The 23,721-nt window shown below is 38.4% G+C and overlaps 1 protein-coding gene and 1 long non-coding RNA gene across 7 annotated transcripts; both read right to left on the minus strand.

The window, feature by feature from the left end:
* Nucleotides 1-1,263: 1,263 nt before the first annotated feature.
* On the minus strand, nucleotides 1,264-5,187 carry LOC115929554. Its single transcript, XR_004066537.1, has 2 exons — nucleotides 2,530-5,187; nucleotides 1,264-1,938 (listed from the first exon to the last, which is right to left on the minus strand). It is a non-coding gene; the product is annotated as an uncharacterized LOC115929554 (long non-coding RNA).
* Nucleotides 5,188-5,395: 208 nt separating this feature from the next.
* Nucleotides 5,396-23,477, minus strand: LOC100891054 (sulfoquinovosidase). 6 transcript variants are annotated; one of them, XM_011669305.2, is made up of 6 exons: nucleotides 11,815-11,864; nucleotides 11,304-11,345; nucleotides 10,667-11,013; nucleotides 8,714-8,905; nucleotides 7,556-7,927; nucleotides 5,396-6,808 (listed from the first exon to the last, which is right to left on the minus strand). In XM_011669305.2, exons 3-6 carry the CDS (start codon nucleotides 10,997-10,999, stop codon nucleotides 5,531-5,533), a joined length of 2,175 nt encoding a protein of 724 aa, XP_011667607.2. In that variant the 5' UTR covers nucleotides 11,000-11,013; nucleotides 11,304-11,345; nucleotides 11,815-11,864; the 3' UTR covers nucleotides 5,396-5,530. The 6 variants fall into 6 exon arrangements, with proteins under 6 accessions (XP_011667607.2, XP_030854708.1, XP_030854707.1 ...); XM_030998848.1 differs by lacking the exons at nucleotides 11,304-11,345; nucleotides 11,815-11,864 and adding an exon at nucleotides 23,324-23,477; XM_030998847.1 differs by lacking the exons at nucleotides 11,304-11,345; nucleotides 11,815-11,864 and adding an exon at nucleotides 23,324-23,477 and having other exon boundaries at nucleotides 10,667-11,016.
* Between the last annotated feature and the right edge of the window lie 244 nt (nucleotides 23,478-23,721).

A 23,721-nucleotide genomic window follows, 5' to 3' on the forward strand; every position in this document is an offset into this window, starting at 1 on the left:
GGGGCTGAGCCCCTGAAGCTCAGGGGTTTAGGCATTTAATTACGGTCAGATTAGCATAATGATACCTTACTTGTGACACTGTCAGCCTGTCAGGTCACTAATTGGCTCAGGGGTTTTAGGCATTAAATTACCGTCAGATGAGCATTCAGGTGCCCGCCTTTACGGCCCTGGGTGGAATCCATGGGGCAGAGCCCCCGGAAACTCAGGGGTTTTAGGCATTTAATCACGGTCATTATTTTGTGACAAAGGCAGGTCAATATTCTTTCTTTCTTTAAGAATTTGCCATTTTCCAAAAAACGCATAAAAAAGTATTATTTACTAAAGATAATGACAGTGAGAAAAATCTCGGAAAATTATGTCATTTCAGCAACATTTGTAAATCATCGGTTTCGAATTCGAAATAACCACGTTTGAATTATATTTAGAGGGCATCTGTCACCCCCCTCCCCCCTATCTACACCTTGCTGGCGGGAAAATCGCAACTGATCTCCCCTACCTTTTTTTTTTTTTTCCTTTCTCTCCTCCTTTCCTTTCCTTTCCCTTCCCTTCCTTCTCTCTGTTTTAGGTTTTCTGGGGGGGGGGGGGGAGGCAAGGGCCTTTTGCCCCCCCCCCCCCCCGATCCACACGTTGTTGATGGGATTAATCGCAACTGTTCTCCCCTTCTTTTCACGCTTTTCTTGTTTTCTTCCTCTTTTTTGTTCCCTTTTAGCTCTCCTCTTTCCCTTTCCCCTCCTTCCCCCCTTTTTTTTTGGGGGGGGGGGGGGCGGGGATGGGGGGGGGGGGGGAGGCAAGGGCCTTTTGGCCCCCCGAGGCCCGAACTACAACTTGTTGGCGGGAAAATTGCAACTGATATCCCTCTTATTTTTTTATTTTTTTTCTTCTTCCTCTTTTCTCCTTCCCTTTATCTCCTCTTTTCTTTCCATTTCCTTCCTTCTCTTTTATTTTTTGTTGGGAGGCAAGGCCCTTTCGCCTCCCAATCTCCTTCCCCCCCCCTTTCTTTTCTTCCTCCTCTTCTTTCTTTCCCTTTCTCTCCTCTTTCCCTTTCCTTTCTTTTCCTTCTCTCTCTCTCTCTTTTTTTGCGGGGGAGGGGGGGGGGGGGCCAAGGCCCGCTCGCCCCCCCCCACCTGGATCTGCGCCTGGGCATAAGTATTAGACTCATACAAACAATATGAAAGTTTGGTATTTATTGATATAGTTGTCATGGGTGGGGGTTGGACCTTGCTAGGGACCGGTAGTATCAATGATGAGACAGGACAGCAGATATAAGGGCATTGAAGTTTATTCTGTGTCGTTAACAAAAAACCCTGTAAAGATACAGAAAAAGCCAGTGATAAATCACTTGTACCATATTACAGATTCAAGTAGTTCAATGTCATCGTTCACATACATATTCAATATGCATGTATTGTATAAAAACCAATCAGACTTCTAGTCATCGAATAATCATATATTGTTACAAACAATATATGTGTGTCTCGTACTTTATTTAGAGATTCCTCATATTCAGATAATGTTTATCTAAATATTCAAAGCATCTTAATTATCAAAACATCTTAATCATCAAAGCATCTTAATCATCAACCAGATATAAGACAATAAAATTACAATTAACTCCATAAAGTGCATTATCTTATCAAACCCTCTGATAAAGAATCAATTCATTCCCTCAATAAATCATCCTTTATAATATTATTTGAAAGCATTTACAAAACATGGTAAAGCATTAATCAGAAAGCTCATTAATATTACTATACTATACTGCATTATAAACATCAAAAGTATCACTGTTTGATTAAACATATCAAACAAATGTCAAGCAACAAGCTGCGACAACCAAACTGCAAACTCCAGTCACTCACTACCCGTCACTGCTACAAGCAGAAATGCAGTCATCACCTACATGTAGGCCTGGACCAGCTGTAGTCCCATACCTCCCAGCTGTAAATGAAAAGTCAATATACCCGTAACCATAGAAACCTACATTGAAAATACACTAAGTATTAAATATATACAATGTAATATGTTATCTACGGAAAAACTATATCAAGATTCAATATCTATGATTATATAACAAAAACACATTCTCATATCATAAGTCGGTATCTACGATTCATGGGCGCCGCCATCTTTGTATACAAAATGCTGCCCTCTACGTTCACAACTACCAAGAGCTTAGCCAAAACTAACTAAGTTGATAATTCTTTTCAACTACTAAAAACAAGCAAGTTTCTGCACTTGTTATTATTAAACATGAAATAATTAACAAAGCAAATACAACAGTAGTGATTTCACTGTCTATTCTCAATCTCAACAAATATCATTTGCAATTTCACTGATAGCTTTGAACTCGTTACATCGAAAGACGTTTCATAAACGTTTAGACATGACATAGAAATTGTGGCAAAAAGTCATCCATGCACTCCAATTAACTGAATGCAAAATACTATACAAACTCTGTTCCGAATCCTAAGTAACTTCTTAATGTCTCAATTAAGATTAAAATGCATTTACAAGTATAAATTCGCATACCCGAAGGATCTCCAAAACCAAAGTCTTGCCCGACCTAGAACACGTCCCTGCATATGGATGTTCAATTGGTGCCTGAGCTAACCACACCCAAGATAGAGCTACTCGCCCATACCGCGTACGTACGTACGTTAACATACAGACTAATTCATGCATACAATAAAAAAAAGGAATGTCACTGCCACTTGGCCTAATGTCATTACGCAATCTAGTGTACAACTGAAATAAACACCTGACTCAGCTATGCAGGTCACATTATACTATGGAAAAGGAATTTTCCAAGTGAAAAAACATCAGATCTTACCTCGATCCTTAACACTTAATTGGAAGCAGAATATAAAATATAAATTAAACTTAAACATCATAAAATAAAGACTTCCACAAATTTCCAACTTCCGACATAATTAATATTATCTTTGTATGATTGATATATATGGTATAATTTGTAGATAGAAGTACTGATTTATCTTCATTTAAAACCAAGTGAGTGATTTGTTTGCACTTGCAAATATAGTATAGTTAGCCTCAGGCTAACATCAATATACAAATTAATTATATTATCAATCAAAACTGCATTAATTGTGACAACTTAGCATGCTTATACACACCTCAACCCCAAACACATAAACATGCACAAAGATGGGCATGCACATGAATAATGCACTTATCACCAGTTTTTATAGCCACGGCACCCTTTAGAGAAAGAAATTACAGAAGATTAATCTTGTATCACTCTGTTACTCACCGAGAGAGAGAGAAGCAAGCGAGCGAAAAACCATGTAATTTTTAACACTAGAAAAAGATATGATATTATGTACACAGGTAAGTTGCTGTATAGTAGTCATATCTTCGGTCACCTAGATGCAAGAAATCATACCGTTTTGCAACTTAATTGTTCTTCAAATGTTATTTCTCCAGGGAAAAAAACAGAGGTTTCTAGCATTTTGTTTTTACAAAATTCACCCTTTATTTCATAATGGATCAAAAAATATGTCTTCAATTAATTTCTCTTGCGGCACCCCTGGAGATGTCCTGCGGCACCCGAGTTGAAAAATGCTGGCATAATCTATATTTCCAGCTTCTTAACACATCATAATTTTCAATACATGCATTATATCAGTTATCATAACCATTATTCATGATTCAGTAGAGGTGTCATGGTCTAGTGGATACGCCACTGGTGTGGATCATAATGGTTCATGGTTTGAGTCCCCCCATGGCTTTGGCAAGACATTAATCTACATTTGCCATTCTCCACCCAGGTGTTCAATGGGTACCTGGTAGAAAGTGAACATTTATGTTGGATTGGCTTGAGTGCACTTGTAAAATGGCACCTGGCCAGAATACTCCCCAGAAAGCAGAGCATGTGAAATATCATGGGCGGGTCAGCCAACTGAATTCAATGACCAAGGTAATAATAAATACAAATGTAAAGTTCTTATAAATGTAGTATTAAGCGCTATACAAATGTAAAAAGTCACACAATTGAGCCTTCAGGCTGTGAGATGATTTTCAATAAAACGAACCATTTATAACATAATTATTATTATTAATGACACTTCTCCTTTCTCCTTTTCATGTACCGGTACCAGACTATTCAGATGCACAGTTCACTACAGGTTATGTAAACTTTCAAGCTTTCAAAGATTGCTAAATGAAATCATACATTGCTTCATCAACATTATATTTTAGCGTCCATTTATCTTTATCCAACATTATAGGATTATAAGTTTGGACGTTTCTGATCAGGATCAAAAAATGATTGCACAAAATTTATGGTTCAAGATTCTAAATGGAGTCCAATCACTGAACACCTTTTTATGTATTACGAAAGACTATTCACGCACATAGTTTACTGTAAATTATGTAAACTTTCAAGCAAGGATTGCTAAATGAAATCATACATGGATCATCATCGTTTAGCTTCCTTTTACTAACGTTATAGCATTGGACATTTTGACGATTTCTGATCAGAATCAGAAATTGATTGCACCAAATTCATTCTTCAAAATTTTAGAAGGATTCCAATCACTAAAATTGTTAATTCTTTAGTTCAGATGGAAACAGCCACACAATATCAGTTTCTTTAACTGGATCTAAGTTTAAGAAACTGTCAAGAGAATCATAACAGCATAATCACTCAGAATTCAAAACTAAACACAATTCAGTCTGAATACTACACCAAATTCCTTACACACACACACCTCCGTAATACCTCTAAATACCCTGCTTAAAAAAAGACATTGATGAATAAAACTCCACATATTGTACATAGAAGGTTCTGCAGAACAGAAATGGTGTAACATTCATAGATTGCTGGGATTGGTCATATAATTGAAACAAACTGCTGTGAGGTTTGAATTTTAAAAGATACCCATTTCTAGATGAAAGAAATGATGAAGGTGATCAATTCACAAAAGTTATCTATATTTACACTTAAAATTGATGAAAAATTGATAGTAGCAACGATGGTAAAATGTGGAATGCCTATTGCTGCATGGCAAAAGGTAAAATAGGCAGGGAAAATATTGGTTATCACAAGCAAACATTTTTACCTTCATTGGTAAGTTCTCAAAGACAGTAAAACTTAAAGCCCCTCTAAAGTGTTGGGAGCCCCAAAAATTTGATGGAAAAATTTCTTTTAAATTGTGTCATAATGTGAAGAGGATGTCATTTAAGACACATTTTCAAAACTAATGTGTTTGAAGTTGAATATTGATGAAAGAATACAAAATTTAGGTTTTCTGCATACAACAAAATCCCAAATTATGTATTCTTTTATCAATATTTGTCTTCAAACATATTTTTTGGTGGGAAATCTTTGCAGAAGTATGTCTTAAATGACATCCTCTTTCACATTATGATACAAAATAAATGAAATTTTGCCATAACATTTTTGGCAAATTTGGGGCTCCCAACAGTTTAGAGGGGCTTTAAGTGCCTGTAGGAATTCACTAAAATTTCATTAGAATGTTACATTATTGAGAGAAGTGGATCAACAAAATCAAGGACATGGTTTATCTCTGGAGCAATATCCATTATCAACATCAGAGTATAATTTGTTACGGACATCCCTAACATCCCGGAAAAGGTCAGCCCACTGGGACTCACGTCGATAGAAGACGGGGATCATACCGATAGGTGCTTCCACTGTAACAGTCTCATCACCCATAGAAGTAATGGTCTCATCCCACATGAAGACCCAGTCATCAGGTGGAAGGTACACATCCCATGTTTCTACTCCAGCTTCATATACAGGTGCAACCAGCAGATCAGGGCCAAACATATACTGATACTGCACGCTGTAGGATCTAGGGTCGGATTCGTAATGCAAGAAGAGAGGACGCTGGACAGGTATGCCCCTTACGCTGTTTTCCTCGACGACAGCATGCCTGTACCTGTTCAGAGCATGGAAAATCTGTGTATGACAAGCGAGCTGGGAGAGAGTGCGTTCGTTGGAGTAGAATTGGAGATTGTCGTCGGGACGATTGCCCTCGTGTGTTCGCATCATGGTTGTGAAGGCGGCCATTTCCCCGTACCGGAACATCAGCTCTTCCGTTCGTGTGTAGTTGAAGAGAGAGGTGAATCCTCCAATGTCAAAATGAAACAATCCAAAGCCAGATATGCCCAGAGACAGTGCAGCTGGAATGACGGATGCAATACCGTCACTCAAACTGAAATCCACAAACTGATCTCCTGCCCATGTCATCACGCCATACCTCTGTGAACCACTGAACCCTGCCCGCATCCAGTACAGGATCTCACCCAACATGCCAGCTTCCTCCACTCCTTCACGGTTGATTTGGGCCCATAGCGTCGGCCATTCATTGTGGAGGTCCATACCTGACTTTCCATTGCTGAAATATGCATCCGTCGGTAGGTACTCCCCAAAATCAGCCATCCATCCGCTGATCCCTAACTCTATCATATTCTTCTTGATGATGCGGTCTTTGTACCACTGAGCAGCCTTTGGGTTAGTGATATCTACAATGCCACAGATGAACTCTCCATAGTCCAAACGATAAGAATTTCCATCTTTGTTCAGGATGAGATAGCCTAGTTGTTCAGCTTCCTTGAAGAGGTTCCCTTCTTGATTGAGGTTGAGGTTAGTGTAGACCAAGACCTGGATACCTTTGGTTTTCAGATCAGCGATGACTTTATCAAGACCAGGGTAGTGGTTGGGATCCCACTGCCAGTTCCAAAAGATACGCCTCCCGAAAGAAGTCCGGATCCGTCCTGACCAGTCTTGGATCCAAACAGCACTGACCTTGATGTCATTATCCTTCAAACAAAGATAGGGATATATCATAAAACAGGATTGCAAATGAATCATATACATGTCTATATGTCCTCCTCTTTATTAATATTTGTTCGTTAAAAGCATTTAGTCAACAACTATTGCAATTTGTATTGAAAATGTAACATTAAAAAGACCCTGTTCAATATTTGAAATTGCTACAAAGACAGATACGCCTTGAACTCTAAGGAAAAAGATCTATATTTCATGAGATTTTGTGCAAAATGGAAGCTTCTTTCATTTTGTCCTGTTCAAAGACCCTGTTCAATATTTGAAATTGCTACAAAGACAGATACGCTTTGAACTCTAAGGAAAAAGATCTTTATTTCATGAGATTTTGTGCAAAATGGAAGCTTCTTTCATTTTGTCAAGCCTTGAGAATAAAGTTTCAGTCATTCCAATGATGCAACATGAGTTAAATACATTAAAAGACATTCACTGCAAAAGGGAACTAAAAAAACATGGGGTACATTTTTTATAGCAATGTTTTTCATGTTGGAGTTACAGCTCAATGAATGTGCTGATACATTTGACTCAAATCTGCGTGTATTGTTATAGTTGAGTTGGCTGTGCATATACTCATGAATACATACATTCATTTAACTACAAGTAGAATATTTATTTCAACAAACATTTGAGTGACCTTCTGCAAGCCACCAAAGGATAACAGATGTTTCTTGAGTGGCTTACATGTTATCAAACAGATGTGGTATATGGTTGTAAAGACTTTACCTGGGCCATTTTCAAGTAGTGCAGCATCCTTTCTGTGCCACCCTGTAGACCAAGAACCACTCCATTGTAGACCCACTCTGGAATAGGAGGCTGTCTCCCCTGGAAGGCTGTGAACTGCCCGACCAGGTCCACGTAGGATGGCCCAGTAAAGAAATGGATCTTTCCTGGAGAGCCGCTCAAAATGTACACCTCGTGGAAGTCGTCAAAGCGGAAGTTGAATTCTGAATAGCTGGTGGTGGTGAAGTGGGCGTAGTATTTTCTGGATGAAAGGAAGGTTGGCTGGGCCCAGTATGTGGTGTAGTAATCTCCACCGCCATTATCGCGGTTGTTGGACAGCAGTGTTATAAGTGAACTCTTATTCCTACCAACTCCCTGCAGATCACAAGAAAAATAGAAAACACAAAACATAGAAAGCATATTGATAAAGGTTAATTATCATTATATATCAACCATCATAGAACTTAAATGGTATATAGAAAGAAGCATGTCTATCATTGTAGCAGTATCTACCATTGCTGACCTCTACATGTACTCACATAACTTAAGGTACTAAACATAATGTAACCTGCAACTTGGGAATGTTCTGAAATATTCTTTAAATATCCATCTGTGATTTTGCTTTAATTTGAATCACCTGAGTGTAAATTTAACAGAGAGAATTCCATGACGTGCAAATTGAGTTCAGTCATATAAGTGAGTGAAAACTTTGGTGATTTCCACTGTACTTAATTAAAACCAAACAAAATTGTTTCCAGTGTTGATATTTTCAAGCAGATAGCATGTATCTCACTCAATGTCATAACATGGAATATATGCCGCTGATGTGGTTTTACTTATTTCTCAAAGCAAGTTTCTTTAAATGAGCAACAAATAAGCTTAAGCTCCATATGCACTGTTTGAATAAGTGGTAGGAAATTAAAAATAAGTCAATCGCATTCTACAATCAATATAATACTTGGTCAGATTGAGGATATGCACATATCTGCAAACATAAAGTTCACAATTGTGGCAGTAATTTCTTGTTTTGGGTATTTGTGCCCTCAAGACAAACAGTATGCATCTTCTACTCAGAAACCAGAAGTGTATTAATGCACACCATTTTATAAAGAGTGCACCCCTTCCTTGCTCTTGCTCTTGCTCTCAGCAGACATTATTCACCTGTTCTTGTACCCAGAGAGGAAAGGTGCGCCCTCTCATGTCAAAGAACGTAAACTGCTCTCCGCCTCCATACACCTTCTCTCCCTCTTCAGCATGAAGGCGGATCCATAGTCGGTTGAAACCATGTGGTACCGCAACAAACTCAGCGTACATGGAATCTGGCGAGGACACAAAGTCTACAGCAACATCTCCCTGCAGATAAGGAATTGCACATAGGACAAGAGAATAAACGATAATCATTATAACATATCTTTAAAGATAAGCTTCTTGTACTGTCCTCATATCCATATCAGGACAATTACCCACAGAAAACAATTACCCCGGAAAACTACCCCCCCCCCTCCCCCGCAAAATTACACCCAAGTACAATTATCCCCCCCTGCAAAATTACACACCAGGGACAACCAACCCTGAGTGCAATTACCCCCTTAGGACAATCAATCCATTCAGGATAATACTTAATTATATCAAACTTGCCTAATCACTCAATTCATTTAAGAGAAAATTAAAATCACAATTTTTACGATCTTATAAAACAAATTAAATCTTTGTGAAGTCAATTTGTGTTTTTCTTTCCCCCTTTCATTCATCTAGTTTTTCTGCCATCGCATTCTCTTGCCCTATTCCCCCCTTTTTTTCCTTCATGTTTGTATTACATAAGTTTATGATTATTGTTAATTGAGGGAACCATATTCTACAAGCCCTGCTTCTCAGTAGATTCCTCCATTTTCAGTTTTTACTTTAAAAAAAAGGAACCCTCATGTCCTCATAATCCATCTTGCCAAGTGTTCAAGGTACTCCATTACCCTAGATTTAACTAGGCTCAAAAATTTGGTGCTCAAAGCATAGTTTTAGGACAATTACCGGTACCCCCGCGGCTATACCAGCAGAATAATTACCCCCCAGAAAATTTGGTGCTTATAGCATACAAATTATTAAATCCTACCAGGTACCAATTAACTACGACACCTGGATGGAGAGTGGCCAAATATAGATCGATATATGCAAAAGAAAATTATTGCCGTGCTAGGGATCATAACCGCAACCATCACATATCCAGTGGTGCTTAAAGTATGGGATTATGATCTACCTGACTATATGAGAAAGGGAAATTATATTCTTTACATTTTTTAATAGTTTTCTTACATTAGTTACAATCTCTTTTCATTTTATACACACAAGGACATACTTGTAAATAGTAAAACCTGCCTTTACTCTTTAGGTATACATGTTATGTAGTTAAAGGTAATACAAAGTTTTGGTATGGGGTCATGAATTGGGTTCAAATGAACATATTGGAAGCATGCGATCCTATACAATATTCAGTGACCGTTGTCGCGGTTGAAATCGAGTGTAAAGTTATGAAATTGTAAATAATAAACTCTTTGTGTTTTATAGCTCCCTCCCAAGGTCAAAATATTAATTGAGCCAGAAAACAATGTTTCTTGACTAAAATTGACCGATTAGCAATTCCCATTTGGAAATTATATTATCACAACTACATATTCTGAGATTTTCATGGTCGCAGCTACCATTGTACGGCCATATAGGCGCTATTTGAAATTTATAAAAATTTATTGGGAGCACCAGTAAATTTTTATATTCAATTTTTCTTGAAAGCAAAAGTGTTTTAGGGGCTAAATTTTCTAGTGCTTATAATACATCCACAGGGGCATCCAAATATATCAAAATTGTAAAGAATCACTATCCACCCAAGTTTCAAAATTTCCCAAAACTTTGTTATACCTTTAACATTAACAACTGCGATCAGGTAAATGGCACTAGGATCTAATACCAATGAGAACTATCCTGGAAGCAGTAAATTCAAGGAATGATTTTTATCAACTTGAATTCATGTGGGTTTGATTTATCTGTTATTCATTTGAGTGTTCCCATCAAATCATTGATAACTTTCTAAGTTAGTTGTAATTTACTTGTGCGTTAGTACTTTACCTTTTCATCACATCCAGTAACACTGAAGGTTACCCTTGTTTTAACGACACCTCCCTCCCCTATCTCCTGCTTTCCAACAGAGAATTTCTGCAATGGAACTCTGCTTTCATCAAAGTCATCAATCCTGTAGTTACCATACTGACTACGAGTGGTTACTGATCCAGAGCCGATGAAAACGAAGGGAGAGGTTGGTTTGTGGTCAATGACGAGGATGTCATTTGCATTCACGGAGAGGTGGGTGTCGCTTTGATCAAAATGAAACGAGTTGGAAGATGAAGCCAAGGGTGCATGGGTCGCAAAGATGATGATGCACAGTAGATGTATATGATCCATGATGACCGTCTAATCTGCTATGACAAATGAAATAACATTTCAGGAACATTGTCAGTTAGAAAAAAATTGATGAAATATGCCAACAGTAAAATGACAGGACAAAACAAACTCCAAAGATAATGGATCAACAACAAAAAAATTCTACAATTTAAAAGTCTAAATCGATCAAAATGCATCCCTCGGCCCAGGCCAGGGTAGCCTCATCAGTATGTTATAGACAAACAGTTGACTACCTTTCAGTGCTCATCAACACCATTTGCAGAATCCTTCTTCCCTGAAGCTGTAAAACTATGGAATGACCTACCTCAACTAAACGTGGACATCAAATCCAGCACAGTCTTCAAATCTGCAACCCAAAAACTAAATCAAATAGCATAACCCCTGAAATACACAAATCTATACTCTCGTCACGCCAAGTTATACTTCCAGTTATACTTATAGTTCCTAGCGGACCTTTCGGAAGAGACGAACACAAGGTACACATGGTACAAGGTACTACAAGTATTCATACTGTTCTCCCTGAGGGCCCTGCAATCGAACACATAACATAAGGTGGATTAGACCGAAATTTCTGTCTCTTTCGTTCGTTAGCCTCTTATTTGGGTCGGGTCGGTCGACCTTAAACAAGGTGGGCCTGGGGGGCGGAGTCAGAGTCAGAGACTTTGAAGCTTTCGGTCGCACGCCGCGGTCGAGCGCTTGCCAACAAATGAATACATTAACAAGCGAAGCAAATAACAGTTTACAATTTCAAGACAATATAATTAAACTCTACATTGAATAACATTTGAACTTTGAAGTATTGATGTATTATTTACCTGACTACTGCCACAGCTCGTGCACGGCCACGACGATGAACAACCATCTATTTGTCGTGCGTACATGTACGATCCAACGAACTCAAATTCGATGGTGCGATCAATGTCAATACATTAATAGTTATGGAACGCCAAGTATATATTTTATATTTTCAAGTTATTATTATTATCATTAATGGCCTCAATGCTTAATACCAGGGAGTTCTGGTAATTCGTTGTGAAAGCACAGGCATAGCCGCACATGGGTACACTAGCTTTCTCCTTCTTGGTTAGTTGATCCTCCAAAATACTCGTCTGAGTTAACTGGAGGATGAAGTGGAAAAATGCAAATTGATATACCGAACAATTAATCTTTTTACTTTGAGAGGAATTTTTTCAAAAATTATTTATTATGTCACTAAATTTTAAAAAAAGAGAAGAAAAGAACGAAACAGCACGCTCATAGAGCTGGGAAATGTCGGTACTTCGTGGTGTACTGAATAGAAAATGCGTTCCTTCCCTCCCTTGGCCAAAAAAGGGTACATTTAAAAGGAAGACGGGCCCCCTTCCCCCTGGCGCAAGTGGGGGGGGGGGGGGGGGGGGGTGTAGACTCGCCGCTAATCATTTTCTCACGAATTGGGCCCCCTGCCCCCAGGGCCCAGGCTCCCTTGCTGCCGGCTGGACTCCGCCCCGTGATGGACAAGGCCTAGTTAAATTGCCCTATGTTGAGTTTTCGAAAGTCTTTGCGATCTTGCCGCATTCTGTCATGAAGTGAAGCATCCGGGAGCCACTTAATTTTTGTATTTAAACAAGAAAATAACTTCCCAGTGCGGGTGCCAATTTCGTCGGGAACAGACGTACATACGTCGCGTAAGAGCAATGAATATTATTCTTAGCTATTTGCATGCCTGATAAAATTTAGATTCCATACACAAGATTTGTTTTCTTCTTCAGGTTAGGTACATAATGATTGCAAATTTAAAGCACATGGGGGCGGGTCTATAGAGGAGGGCATGGGGAGGAACATGTGCCGTGGCCTGATCGGATTTGGAATATCTTAAGGAGACATAGATTTCGTGACCCCCCCCCCCCTTCCGGGCCCATTTGTGCAAAAGCCTTCCCAAATGCACCTGAAAATAATAACATTTATTGTGTTTTTATTTATTTGTTTTTGTTTTTACATGTCAGAGGATTTGGGTTCAAAAGGAACTGAATTTTTTTTTTCTTCATGTTTTGGGGGGTTCTTTTTGTTTTTGTCGTTACCACCCCCCCCCCCCCCAACTCAGTATTTTGTTGTGCACGCACGCCCAAGAAAATAATTGGATTCACCACTGCGGGATGAAACTCAAAATGGCCCTTATTATTAATTTTCAAAATCATGCTTGGTAAACTGAGGGAGATGATTTTTGAATTTGAATTTGAAAAAGCAGTAGGCCAATATATTTGAAAATCATAAATGCTTCAGCCTTCAGATCACTGTCTCATAAAGACCATGGCTGCATACACACACGTTATATTCGGGTATAAGGTATCATTCAGATTCGGATAGCAAGGTGGCATTTTTTTCTTCTTCAGAACAGAGCCTTCGATATAGTTAGATAAGATAAGATATTTATTCGTCTTTCTTTCAAATGTCACACAAAGCATAACATTAGATCATTAATATAAACAAAATTATGGCAATGATAAAAACAAAGTGAACTAAAAGAAAAACGAGGAGACCCTGGCACAGCTTGTAAGCTTTAGGGTCCCCTCTGGACCAAATAATTGGTTGGTACATAAATAAGCAACAATATAAACATGATGGGAGTATATTATTTGTGACTACCTTAGAATTCATTAAGAAAAAGGTGGTATAAGAAACAAGAAGTGGACACAAAATCAGGAGTCTATAGACTAGACAAAACGGGAGAAAAGAGAGAAATTATGAGAATAAGTAAAAGACTACAGCACATTGACAATATAGGCACAGCACAAAAACGGACATATTCATTACCCCCCCCCCCCTCACCCACAAAATTGTACTATTGCCACTGTAAGATGCCCAATATATAATTTGGGTTTTGGTTCAGTTTCTGCCTCGAGGAAAGAAAAAATGTCATGAGGCATGCATCTTTATAGTCTAATTGCTAGCCGACATAATGGTACCACATTTTAACGAAGGGGGCGCTAATGATGGCATCAGAGGGAGGGGGGGGGGGGGGGGGGGGGCAATCAATGGGTGCATGAATTAATGCAAATCTAAGAATCACAGAGAGTAATCATCCTATTTCATGTTCATCCAACCCTACGCACACCCCCCTCATTCTCCTCTCTCTCTCTCTCTCTCTCTCTCTCTCTCTCTCTCTCTCTCTCTCTCTCTCTCTCCATCTTAGCTTTTATACGGTTTTGCCTTTGGGAAGGGTGTCCCGTGCGGCCCCAGTCTATATGCTATTGGTATTTTGTCTTCATTTGTAGCCTTACCGAATGCACATGCACAACGTTGAATAACACATGTAAACACTTCCAATTACATCCATACTTTCAAGTTATGTATTTTTCTTTGGTATTTAAATTGTCACATCAATAATAGGCCTATAGTTACTATCATCATTAATTGAATATAATTGAATTAAAATTTATAATTTGATTTAAAAATAAATGCGGAAACTGATGTCTGCTAAAAAAAAAGGGGGGGGGTATGTATATCGTGCACGTCATATGACTCCATTACTCCCAGGTTCGCGACCTCAAACCAGACGACAAGGTCAAAGAGGAAAGCATGGCCGTCCGGGTTTCCCGCCAGAGTACGCCGTTTCTATGACAACGCTTAACTGGGTAATCTGAACTACAGTGTGATGTTTGGCCGATACATTTGTGAAATAAAGTTGTTTGAGCTGCGGCTCTTCCGGAATTTTGATGAACAGTCTTCGATGATTACATAAAATGGCGAGACAGAAACGGAGAGACGGGGCAGAAGAAAATGCCATATGGATCATAGCCATCCCCAAGTTATCCACTCGTCCTTAATTTTAGAATTGGAGGCTTACATCATTTCTATATCTAAACTATAAACGCATCCGCGACCCCCTCCCGATCTCAACCACCATTGTTAATCATTTACGACCACGCCCATGTATCCCCGGAGGAACGCATTGATACCACTCCATGCAGTGCTTCTCGGCCGCGCATCTGTCTGACCCGGATAATTCCAAATGTTGGCCGTGAAATCATCGATTTTTATCCCGGTTCAATACACCGACTCATCCAGCAGACGAATGTCTTTGCCATGAGCAAATCGAAATTTTGCAAACCATATTGCGCGCTCAATTGGCATCTGTTGCATTAAGAAGTTGCACACTGGATTGCATACAATTTGTAACTGCATAGTCATTATCAATAGTGGGGAAAGTGATAATGGAGTAAATGCAACAAGCATCATCTGTGCACATGCTTAGCCTAGAGACCGCCCGCACCTTGCAAGCCGGTATACGGAACGGCATCCCGTTCGCAAGCGTACGAGAAGACGTTTTTCACGTGCACCAGCATCCAATTTGTAAACAGTCACGTTAGCTGTGGAGTATTTTAGTGAGTCAGTGTTCGGCGAATTAATTACGGAGATGAGCAAAAATGGATGGAAATGCATATAATTTAAACTATGCAAACGGCAATGGCGGTAGTGGATTAGGTAAGTATTAGATAGCATAGCATTGTTGTGTCATGTACTTGCTTGAGACTGCACTGTCTGTGATTGCAGTGTCATGATTCAGGTTGAGTACAACGTTCAATGCATGATGGTTCAGGCCTGGTTCAGGCAACCTTCACCAATCTGAGATGTTTTGAATTACTATGTTGAACTAGACAATAATAAAAGTAACATGTGATGTACATTTGTCATTGTGATTGTGACTGTTAGTGTTACAGTATATTACATACTGAACTTCATTATATGTTTGTTGCTTGCCATGCTTGTCAAATGTGATGTGCTTTTGGATCCAATGTTTATTTAGACTAGTCTAATCTAACTGTCTTGTTCATGTGCGTGGGGGATTGTGAATGGTTTTTGAGTGTGGTATTTATCTGAATGAATATCCTTGGGTCTCTGAAATATCACCCACTGGACAACAGACCAGAATCTAACTAGATCTTGTGCATTGGGCAACTTATGGACTTTGTGCTTTTGATACTTTGCGACATCATATTGGCCAGGGTATTGCCAAAGTTCTCTTCCCAGACAATAATCAATACAGGGTAAAACCTGCAGATGCCTATTGTTTAACATACTGTACATTTAACATGTGTTCAACCCCAAAACATTAAACAAACACGTTGTGAATTATGCCCCCCCCCCCCTGCCCTAAAAATAACAACTGTTGATTAATATAGCCCAACAGTTTATTCTCTGTGTGTGACTTACTGTAAGTTACAGACATCTTAAAGTGCCACCCCCTACCCCCTCCCCCCCCCCCCAAAAAAAAAAAAAAGAAAAGAAAGAAAAAGAAGGATGCATTTGCTTTTGTTGTCAAACAAAATATAGTGATTTTGCTTGAAGTCATTTAGTATGTTCTTCCAATTTTAGGTAGATCATTCAACCACAATATGATCAAGGAACTCCTTGATATAATTGACCATACTCTTTAATAGTCTTTAGGATGTGTATAATGTGGAGTATGAATGACCATAAATATCTTTATGCTCTTGAGCTGTAAAATATATAGTAGACTTACTCTCACGATGTGCTTTATCAGTTCCTAATATTTAAATAAATCTGTCATTTTGATATATGAGACAGGACAGGTACATACATGTAGTATCTTTCTACAGAGCAAAGTGCAGGAAATTGTAGGTTATTGTACTAGCTTTAAAAGAATCATGATAGTAGTTGTTTGCTGATCAAAACGAAAGGGACTTTATATAGAATATACTTTGTGTGTGAATTATTAATATAAGCCTACATGTGTTGAATTCTCGACTAGGGATGTTTAATCCACTAAACAACACCAATTTTATTAATCATGAAATACATGTATTCACTTACATTGTTTTGACTGCGTTTCATGTTTCACTTATATTTCAAGCGATGTTACCTGAATATATTCTTTTCATTCAAGATTGACAAATATGATTGGAAAGTGGAAACCTCACATAAATCCCAATCTTGATAAAGATCGAGGCAAAATATTTACCGGTATGGGATATGATGTTTTCAGAGTTCAACATTGTGCCAAGTAAATATTCACCTGCTACAAAGTATAGTTGTCTTTAAGACTTTACTTGCAATTGGTGGAAATTTCTTTAAAAACCCCAACTCCTGTGTAAGTAGGAGCTAGAGAACTAGGTCTGTCTTTTGGTTAATCCAAGTAGTTCACCAACCCTTTGACTGACCTGTCGTTTCCACTCAGCATTCAAATTTGTACCCATAAGCGTGTATTCATTGTGAAGTGTATAGTGTGTCATACCCCTTGACCCTCGGCTCCCAGTGCTTTTGTTGCCCAAGTCTTCTAAAAATGTCTCACTTGCACTAATAGCAAAAAAGAAAAGAAAGAGAGAGTAATCGATGGAAGAAAAAGGAGAGGAAATTCAGTGTAATGATGAGGCTTTATTTAAGTGACACAGCAGCTGCTAAATTGCATTGATGCAGATCTATTATGCATTATAGTACGCACATGAGAGGGCGAGAAAGGTATAGCATTTTTGTCTATGTGTTGATTTAGATTCACATCATGGCTATATCCATATTTATATAGTAATAGCCATATTTAATTGTTTTGTATCAATTTCAGTTTTAAAAAAAGAAAAAGAGAATAGACATTAACAAAATCTAGATACGTAATTGGTAGCATACATGTTCAAAATGTTTATTGTTAGAGATTTCATTTGTTTTGATGAAATATGAGATGGGATTTAAGATTACTTGCTACTTATCAGTTTGAAATGTAAAGGTCAATTTTATAAGAGCGATTGCTTAACATTTTGTTAAAGCATTCTTAGATTGTTGTATACGTGCAAAGGTATATTTTTCTGTGCAAAATGTATTTGTATACTATATGACCAACTTTAACAAGTTGCTGCCAGCTGCCGCTACATACAAAATGTAGCATGCTTAGTATAGTATCAGGTACTCATTAGTCTTGTTTGTTCTGCTGTTTGTATTTGATTTATAAATGTACTTTATATACAACATAATTGGTTGTAAAATTTATGCATGATGTTAATTTAATGCAACTTACAGCTTAAAGTCTGTAGCATGATGTTGAAAATGTTTTTGCATTGATCACTGGATGTTTTAGCCTTAATATTTCTTATAAACTATTTCTACCCTTCAATATTATTCCTTTGAATTCTTTCAGTTATTTCTTTCTGTTCTATCTAATATATCAAGTCAGAAGTGCATACATTTTATTTTCTCAGTATTGAAGAAATATGAAGGACCAGTGTATGATAGATTTTTGGAAAGCCTTTAATTCAAAAGCCAAGTAGAAGGAAGTTTGGAAAGCTAGAAAGAACTCTGAAAACAGGTACTTCTCCTAGGAAATTTAGGCAATACCTCTAGAAGAAGAAAAAAAGTGTATAATTTACACTAATTTTGAGAGATTAATATTCCCCCTCATGACACAACTGCAACATTGAAGGTTATTTTCATGTGCTGTTTTAGACATCAGTGCACAAATTTATATAATATCACATTTCCTGCTCAATAATTGTTAATGATGCACAATTGATTTCAATAGCTATTTTTGATATTGATCATCAGATTAGAATGCCATGTAAGTAGATTCAGCATTTACCTTTCTAAGTGATTTTTGTTTAACCTGTGAATATTAAAGTCTATTTGTCTTTGTCTCTATATTCTGTGACTGTAATAGACAGAGCCATTGATTGTTCAGTGCTAATATTTGCCCAGTCATGAAGGCAAAGGTCCCCTTCACTCTCCATTCTAATTTTCAGGTAATGACGTCTACCTGTCAATATCTGTCCAATTAGACGTTGACAATTTGACTTTGGCCTAGGCTTTCATAACATTCAGTGTCTATTGTAGGGGTGTGGGGGGGGGGGGGGGGGGGGGGGGGGGGGAGGGGGGGGGGGGGGGGGGGGGGGGGGCAGGGTGCTACAAGAATTTTTTTCACCACTTGCCCTGTCGGGCAAGTGGGTTTTCAATTTACTTGCCCAAACAATATTTCCACTTGCCCAAAACTTTAAAGCGAAAAAGGACTCTGATCTTGAGACCGCAGTAATAAATTGAAAACGAGACAAAAACATTCATCTGATTTATATGAGCAGCGAGTTTTAAATAATATGTTCACAATCATTAACAGTCATTATGAATAAATATCAAACATTTGACTTTTTGTACTTACTAGAAAATCCCTGTTGTTTATTCCATTCCGATTCGCACGTGTTCATTTCCCTAGAATAATGACGTCATATTTGGCGTGATTCAACCAATCGGCAATCAGAGAATAGCAAAGGCCTGTCGGTGCGGCCTGCAGAGCTAGAGAGAGAGAGCGCGAATAAGCTCGCAGCTGGTACGATCGCGCTAGCTGTCTCTAGCTAGCTCACGGCCGGCCGTGCGTGGAGGCGGAGCGGCATTCATGGCTTGAAGTGTCACTGTTGCATGCGCGCTGAGCTAGCTGAGCTGGCTAGCTGTCTGTGAAGTTTTTTCGAAATCGGAACGATCGCTTTTTTGCTTCTGGATTTTGACGACGGGTAAGAAGTTGACGGGTGAATGGTAGAGTTCTTGGACACTAGGAAATTACTGTAAAAGTATCACTTGCCCGAATCGGGCAAGTGATAATTTGATTTACTTGCCCGACGGCTCAATTTGGTTGCCCCGGGACGTCGGGCAAGCGGGTTTGTCGCGCCCTGGGGGGGGGGGGGGGGCGGGGGAGAAGGGGGTACATGCCCAAGGTAAAATGGTTTGCTATACCTTCCAACTCTTGTGATAAGAAATACAAATGCCTAAAATAGAAATAGTCATGAATTATTTTTATGAATGTGTATAGTTGATATTATACAACTCACTCCCAGATCCTAATCAAATGATTGGTCATGCGTGGTCACGTGTGATTCATGTACTGAGCCTATTGCACTCATTTTCATGAAAAGGAGTGCAATATTTTCCAGTACTATTGAACTCGTTTTAAGAGCGCAGTAGTGCGCGTAGAGGTTAGAGCGCTTAATACTGCGTGAGCATGAGCCAAACTATGCGTAAATGGGTATAGAGGTAATTTGTGCGCTTGCTACATGTATATCTATAGCTATATGTGTGTGCACTAACTTAAGCCTTATTAAACTTGAGATTTATTTGTCAGCCATATACTGTCACGAAACAATCTTGAATGAATTCTTTTTACATCAAATAACAATGATCTAGGAGTTTCATTGTATAAAACAAATCGTCGCTGTTTTCACGAAGTGACGGTAGTGAAAAAAAATTGCATTCACTTTGCGTTACGATTTTCCTCACTACCGTCACTTCGTGAAAACAAGGACGAAATGATGCATGTTATCATTCGTTCATTATACGATCTGTCTGCCCTCGTTGATGCTGTGTGTATCTATCGAACTCATGCGCATGCATCATTTGTATACTGTAAATGTCTAGAAATTCTTTATTTTTACATTCAAAGTAAGATATCTATAGTTATTTGATTTCATTTTTAGACCATATGGGTAGGGTAATACTGCTTAGGATGGGTGGAAACCTGACAACTAACTTCAATCGCTGAACATTCCATTGAAGTGGTAATCATATCTGTAGATTCTGGTTAAACTTTTGCCAGCGGGCATGGCTTCTCTGCTCCCCTTATCAATGTGCATTAATTTAGCAATATGATAAACAACGCTTTCATACTCTAAACAAATACTTACACATGTATTCCAAGCGGGTGAAGCAGTATCATGAGCCATCACGTTTGCAGTCAAAACCAAAACCAAAACCCCAGAAAAACCATGTGAAAAGGTATGTTAAATTGTCTTCATGCATTCTGAACAATCATATTAGAATATGCAATTCACATACTTTGATTCTAATTTCTCAGTGCCTACAAACAGGCAAGACATGTTTGAGGTAGTAACATATACCGGTATCTCTCCAATAGGGTCTATATTAATTCTTTGACCAGCTGTGACATGGGTCATATAATGCAAGGAGATGCCAATGATGCTGTCAATGACCTCCAGGTTTGGACCTAGTCTATCCATAGTACTGTACATGTAGGTCCATGGTCTACCCCGTTGGTCCTATGCAGGATTGCAGGGGTTCCCATTTCTCTTACATGGGTTCATACAGTGAGAGCTATGGTTCAAGGTGAAAAATGTGTAGAATGCAAGCCATCATCATGATTGCTATTATTGTGTGTATCAAATATCATGATGAAGAGCTCGCAGTGCAAACAGAAACTGAAAATCATTACATTGGGGAGTATGTGGTAGACTGTGTACATATTCAGATGGAGAAGGGTACTTATAGATTACAAGAACAGAATTATTATGTTTACATTGTAGACTTACGTTCAGACACATTTCCATGATAGAGCAAAGTATGTAGTGATTAAAATATACATTGGTATTTATAATGTTGACAAATTTGTCCAGAAAGGGATGGGCAGTAAGAATACATAAATGGCTAAAATGGTATTAGATTCTTATGAAATTGATCACCTAGTTATGGTGATATTCATGATAGTGATAAGAGAATATGAACCATTTTTGAAGAACAAGCTAGGAAAGATCATGCTACAGCTTAGCTACAACTCCAGGTCCAGGGGGGGGGGGGGGGGGTGTCATTTTCAACATAATAACTGGGGGCTACAATAAAACACAAAATGTATACTCTTGTGTAAATGTGTACATGAGCTAATGTCTTTTATCCCATTTGAAGACTATTTGACAAATGCACCCTTCTACAAAATTTGAGAATATTGCAAGAACCGATGACTATTTCTAGCCCAGTTTATTGTACGAGACTAGCATGGTTGAAAGCCTGGTCAGTGTCATGATCCCCGTAGGTATTCAATTGCCTCCAAAGATGTCCTGTTAGCACACCTTTTCAAGTGTATAGCAGATACAATAGATAGGATTAGAGTTAAGTGAACAAATAGGTGTATAAATGTGATTATCACTGTGTGGGTAATACCTATTGATATCATTGTCATTCACATAGACAAGTTTACAATGACTGTCACGGTATTCTGATTTTCAATGGGGAAAACTTGCAATGCTGATTGAAAAGTTTGGCAGTTTTATGTGCTGAAGATGTCCTGTTAGCACACCTTTTCAAGTGTATAGCAGATACAATAGATAGGATTAGAGTTAAGTGAACAAATAGGTGTATAAATGTGATTATCACTGTGTGGGTAATACCTATTGATATCATTGTCATTCACATAGACAAGTTTACAATGACTGTCACGGTATTCTGATTTTCAATGGGGAAAACTTGCAATGCTGATTGAAAAGTTTGGCAGTTTTATGTGCTTAATAGTTTGTTCATTTTTGGATGCATACATACTTTTGAATTGTACGTTGGTAGATCATCATAAATACCTAGCAACCAAAAAACCTTATTACAAATTTACAATGTACATGAATTAATGCAATGAGTAAATAAATTTGAATTGTACATCATTTATGTACATGCTTAAAGGTAAAGACCAGTATTGGAAACGCCCCAATTTCAAAAAATGAAATGGAAGCTCGTATTACCAATCATGTGAAAGAATATGTTTTGAATAATACATGAAGATAAAAATGTTGACGGGAAACTGCCTACTAATTGATATATTTGGTAAATTAGTGTATCTCTCGCCTGTTGAGAGATACAAATGCACGTGTCGCGCACGTGTGTGTAGTCCCATATACATGTACATCTTTCTGTGTACAGTGATTCTAACTTTATCCAGACTTGGCCAAATTTCTTATCATTTTGATAATTCCAGAACCTTGCATTACATCTATGCTAGATGATCAACCTTTTCTGATCGATTTCACAATGTTTCTTTCACAATGCAATCGCATGACCATAACTGGTCTTTAGCTTTAAGCAGGGGAAGGGTTAGGGATGGAGATATGGTGAGGGGGGGGGGGGGGGGGGGGGGGTTAGAGACTGATGGCCGCCCTTATGGTATTCTATTTTTTAAAAAAGTGTAGAATTTGTGTACAGTGAACAAAATCCCCTTTCCCTCCCCCCCCCCCCCAAAAAAAAAAAAAAAAAAAAAAAATGGTGGAGAGCATTGAGGGTAAAATCTCACCAAAGAAACACCTACCGGTAATATAAACATGTATCCTCATTTTACAATTAAGTTTAAAGAAATGTTATGAGTTCCAATTTTCCAGATACATGATTATTTTTGTTGCATCAGTTGTTATGGTTAGAGGTGCCCCGCAAAAGCATTTGAATCATTCAAGGGAAATTTTCATAAGTTTTTCATTTCTAAAGTTATTGAAAGCTCAATCAGTCCTCAACAGTACAAGTGATTGACAGCATCTTTTGTAAAGAGGATATAGGCTTTAATTTAAAAAATATGAGAAAGAGGAAACCAAGTCTTACTGGATTGCTGATACCTGTAGACAAGAGCTACTTTCACTTTTGATCCAGATCATGATGAGGCCATACCGGTAGTCCAAGTGATATGATTGACTGTAACAGGGGAAATGCACAGCAAGGTGTGTGTTGTTGAGGCAACGAGTGTTAGCCAATATGTTCAGAAAATGTGAAGGATAGGTTTCATAGTGGTATTTCCTCAAGGCATGGGGAAATACAGCGTGGCATCTAATTAGAAGCGGTATGAACATGGCCTGTAAATATGACTTTCCTGCTTGTAATGTAGAGGAGGATGTGAGCTCGTAAATGGGCTTGTGTAATTATTGCTTCGTGGCACCCTCCGTGCATACTTAAAGTGTACACCCCTAGCGTAGTTTGGTAGGTTCCACTCGGGCCTGTTGAAG

This window comes from Strongylocentrotus purpuratus, unplaced genomic scaffold (assembly GCF_000002235.5).
Source record: "Strongylocentrotus purpuratus isolate Spur 01 unplaced genomic scaffold, Spur_5.0 spur5_scaffold_5, whole genome shotgun sequence".
NCBI classification, from domain to species: Eukaryota; Metazoa; Echinodermata; class Echinoidea; order Camarodonta; family Strongylocentrotidae; genus Strongylocentrotus; species Strongylocentrotus purpuratus.